The 4560-nt window shown below is 28.3% G+C and overlaps 1 protein-coding gene across 1 annotated transcript; it reads right to left on the bottom strand.

The window, feature by feature from the left end:
• Nucleotides 1-742: 742 nt before the first annotated feature.
• On the bottom strand, nt 743-3726 carry LOC107936268 (probable WRKY transcription factor 75). The gene is made up of 2 exons (XM_016868961.2): nt 3051-3726; nt 743-1178 (listed from the first exon to the last, which is right to left on the bottom strand). Exons 1-2 carry the CDS (start codon nt 3401-3403, stop codon nt 1001-1003), a joined length of 531 nt encoding a protein of 176 aa, XP_016724450.1. The 5' UTR covers nt 3404-3726; the 3' UTR covers nt 743-1000.
• Between the last annotated feature and the right edge of the window lie 834 nt (nt 3727-4560).

Consider the following 4560-nt stretch of genomic DNA (forward strand, 5'->3'; position numbering starts at 1 on the left):
AAGGATATTTCCATAATTTTCCTAACCAAGTTGGTGCTTGATTGACTTATGACACCAACTCAGTCAGGGGCTTAAATAATGGTATAGATACACATGAAATATGTATTATATTAAAATAAAAAAATAGATTAAATGGTAAGTAAAACAAAATTTAAACATATGAGAACATCCGATTAAGAATATTAAATGGAAAAAAATATATTTATCATGGTGTTATCATCGATCATAACTTGGGTCGAGCTAATTTGTGATATCATCTCAATCAACAACATTATTAATATAGAAACTCTGTCACACATGTAGGCTTGTGAAAATCACGTATTTAGAACATGAATTTGTGTTTCAAAATAACATACAATAAATAATAAATTGTGAAGGGACTTTAGAGTAATTTCCCTAACTTTGAGACCAGGTTGTGGGTGACACCAACTGAATAAATATAGATATAGGCTTTATGGAGATAATAATGTGTGCATAATAAAATTAAATAAGAAAATTGTTAGGATAAAACTTTAGGTGAGTGGTAAATTGAAAATTTTGCTAATATATTTAGCATGAATTCAAATCCCATCAATACATTTTTTATTTTTTTAAATAAAAAGACTTAAATATTTCAAATAATATAATTTATTTTAAATATGAAGTGATATTAAAATAATTGTCTTAATTGAGACCTTTGTGAGTGACACCAAATGAATAAAAAAAATTATAAATAGTATAGAGAATTAAAAGGTTTTAAAAATAATTAAATTCAAATAATTCACTTTTTATAATATGTCATCATCAATAAGAATATCACATACAAACTCCCAAGTAATATTTCAAGTTTGAATTGCCCTCCCATGTGTAGTATAAGAGTAGAAAAAACCAAAACAACTTAAAAATAAAAATATTGTTTTTTGTTTTTACAACGAGACTGTAGTCTAAGAATAAAAAGAAACAGTTATAAATGTTGGAGATTCATATCCTGACGTGGGTGGGCGTATATGTATGATTGCTTTCAAAAGGGTTTATAGATATGCATCTGATTCAAGATGTGTTCAAAGTTATCAGTAGGTTTGTGACTGGGATGAGTGTGCATGCCTTCATAAGTCGTCACAACCACACTTTCATCTTTGGTTAGACGTTGGACTTGCTTCTTTACGTTGCATCCTTGATGTGTGCACCGATAGTAGCTTCTGTTGCATGCAAAATTTGTGGTGTTAGATCAGATACAAGAGTTTAAAACCTCAGTTACATAATTAATTAGATTGAGATCCTATTAGTATTTCTAAGACCAAATTGTCTGACTTTTTGTCTGTTAGATTTAAGAGGAACATTGTGGTGATTTATTTGCATGGAAAATGTTAGACCTTTTTCAATGGCTAGTTGACTCCATTCCAGTGAGTTTTAGTGCTTATTTTATACCAATTACACCACAGAGCTGTTCGGAATGCACCAGTGCAGTGCAAAATTTATGGAAAATCTCATTGCACCATTATTGAGTGAGCTGGAGCCACAACGCTTCAATGAGCTCCATTTATACTATGTTTGATGGGTGAATTTTTTTCTACATATGTTTTAGTATATGTGTTAGTAATAAAATAATTCAATTGGTAATATTTTGTCACTTTTAAGGTTCATTTTTAATAAAGGAAAGGGAAAATTTTTACTTACTTGAAGAGATCTTATTTTTTAGAAAAGTTTTTACTAATCTTTCCAATTTCAAGTTTAAATTTATACTAATTACTCTTTATTTTATGTCTAACTATTATAATACATATGCATAAATAAGTGTTTTCCCTTATTTTATTACACTAGTAACTAAACAAGGCATTAATGTAAAATAATGTCTATTAATATTTTGATAGAATAGTTTGTTTTTAAATTTTACATATAAATATGTAAAAATAATTCATCATTATATATGTATTTTCATATTAATGTACTTAATAGTATTTCACTATTATTTTTAATCCGTTTGAATCCAAACACTTATCTTTAATCTCACTGGCTAATATACTATTACCGTTTAAACTTATTAGGCTATTATTTGAACAATCAGTTACTATTTTTACTATAAAAAATTATTTAGCTTTAAACCTAAATTATAAACCTCAATCTTTTTGGGAAAAAAACCTTAAACCCTGAAGTAAAATATGGGTACATATTGTTGATGAAAAATCCAAGTAAAATCCAAGTTATCCGGTAAAGCAGTTGTGATGAAATTCTTTTAACCTTTAAAATATAAAGGGAATCATAGACTGTCCACCAATGTTTTTCTAAATCATTATACAATAAAGCCACCTAACGTACTGCACTTATTTATTAAGGTTGTTGGCTTATATCTGAAAGATCTTTTTTTTTTCTTTGAATGATTCTTTGAAAAATCTGAAAATTAATAATAAAAAAAAGCAATGATGGGTTCATGGAGGCTTTAGAATATTCTTCTAATCTTCAAAGAAAATTTGGGAGATATTAAAGGGTTGGGAGGTTGCTGTGCATGCATCATTTTATAGAAACTCTTTTGCATCCATGCAGTGAAAGGGGCAGTGCATACATGTTTGAAATAGTTTTTTAAGTATAAAGAAAGTATACAGTAAATATACCAGCAATTTGATAAAAATATCATAGAGGTCCTTATATCGAGAGTTAAATTATTTTTTTTTTTTCTTAAAAAATAAGTAAATTAATCATTATACGTTAGATCAAATAAAAAAATTGATCATTTCTATTAAAAAAATAACATTTTTACAGTTAAAAAATAGTGTGGCTGACAAAATAATCGGGTAATTACACATGACGTTCCAGGTTTACCTCATTTTGATGTATAAGAACCAATTTTTAAAATTAAAAATAAATGTAATTTTTAACAAAAAGACCAGCTTACTCTTTGATAGGATTAATTTCCTTTTTTTTTTTAAGGAAAGGGAAAATGCAATACAACTTATATTATAAAGGAGTCTATAATAATTTTAACAAAGCAACTCATGTTTGCAATGGTTCCTAAGGAACAAAGATAGCTAGGGAGCTAAGCTAATCAGGATATATATAATAAATTGAAAACAAACCTTGGGAATTTGTTGTCCTTAACAGCTTTTTGCCCATATTTCCTCCAACGATATCCATCATCAAGTACATCAACTTGACTCCTCGTTTCAAACGCATATCTTTGTTTCCTCTTCTTCTTTTCCTTTTGTTTACCAACTGATGATGATTTCATCATCTGATTATCAGTTTTTTCAATTTCTGGTTTCTGGATGAAGCAGTTTTCTGCACTTCTACTACTGCTACTCTTCCAATCCAACAACAACCCATTTGAGCTATGCCCATGAAAACTGTTAAAAGCTTGACAACTATTAGGTGCCATGTTTGCTTCTGATGGGGATGAAGAAATAGGGAAAAACATTTGACAATTTTCCATGTATGGAAACAACAGTGAAAGCAGTACTTATGAAGAAGAAGATGGTTGGAAGAACGTGTTGTTGGCTAAAAAGCTATAAAAATTCATTCAATGGAGATTTATGGATATTAGAGATCAGCAAAAGGAGAAGAGAAATACAATGACTTATTTATAGGGTTAGACTATAAAGATATCGTGGACGATACGAATAATTTTCCAAGTTGAAGAAAATGAAGCTTCTTTAGCGGAGCATTGTGGAAAAATTTTGGGCGGCTTCACCACTAGGAAAATCAAGTTATATTTTTCATAATAGATATTTATTTTGTTATAAAAAATTTAAGCCAAGAATATTATAATTTTTTTCTGTTGATTCTATAGATTAATGTCTGTCTATTTGGACTGATCTCGATTCACATGTGTTCTGAATGAAATCTAGTTTTTATAGGTTTACTTTTTATCTTTTATTAAATTAAATTGGATACTCTTGTATTTTAATTTCGCATGACTTGATTTTATTAATGTTATAATTTTTCAAATCATTAACATAGTTAAAAAGTTAAATTAGTTAGCTGACGTAATTAAAAATAAATAAAATCATGAGATTCAGCTGGAATTTTTAGAAGACTGATAAATAAAATTTTAATAACAATAATTTTACCTTTTGGATGACATTTTTTTTTAGTTTTTAGTTTAGTATTTAGAGAAAAATAAATTTTACGTCAACCAGCTAGACATGATAAGGTGGCAAGGTGGGATGATTTTTTGCTTTTCTGGATCCTTCAAACATCATTATCAACACTATAAGAAAATTTAGATTAGTTTGAAATACAAGGACTAAACTAGAAGAGTATTATGCATGATGGGGCAAACCAATAGCCTTCGGTTTTATGAGAATAAACTCAACCTTGGCTCTAATATCAAACTTGTAACACACCAAACCCAACCCAAAATTTGGATTCAAATATGGTGTGCCACTACTTAAAATCAACCTAACTTCAAAGCATTTTGGCAGAAGCTTTATAAAATTTTACTAGTTTGGGATATCAAACATATGAAAGTTGTTGCTTTACTAAAGTTTGAATGGAATCATTAACAGTTTTAAAAAATAATACTCAAGCCTTTTGGCATATAAGTTCAAATATAATAACTTCATTACATAGAATGTAATGATTCAAATC

The sequence above is a fragment of the Gossypium hirsutum genome, chromosome A09, assembly GCF_007990345.1.
Source record: "Gossypium hirsutum isolate 1008001.06 chromosome A09, Gossypium_hirsutum_v2.1, whole genome shotgun sequence".
NCBI lineage: Eukaryota > Viridiplantae > Streptophyta > Magnoliopsida > Malvales > Malvaceae > Gossypium > Gossypium hirsutum.

Excerpts from the sequence above, each read along its gene's own strand:
- LOC107936268 (XM_016868961.2), bottom strand. The coding sequence starts at position 3,403 with ATGGAAAATTGTCAAATGTTTTTCCCTATTTCTTCATCCCCATCAGAA. Across the intron at positions 1,179-3,050 it reads AAGGACAACAAATTCCCAAG|AAGCTACTATCGGTGCACAC; the intron begins GTTTGTTTTCAA and ends TGCATGCAACAG.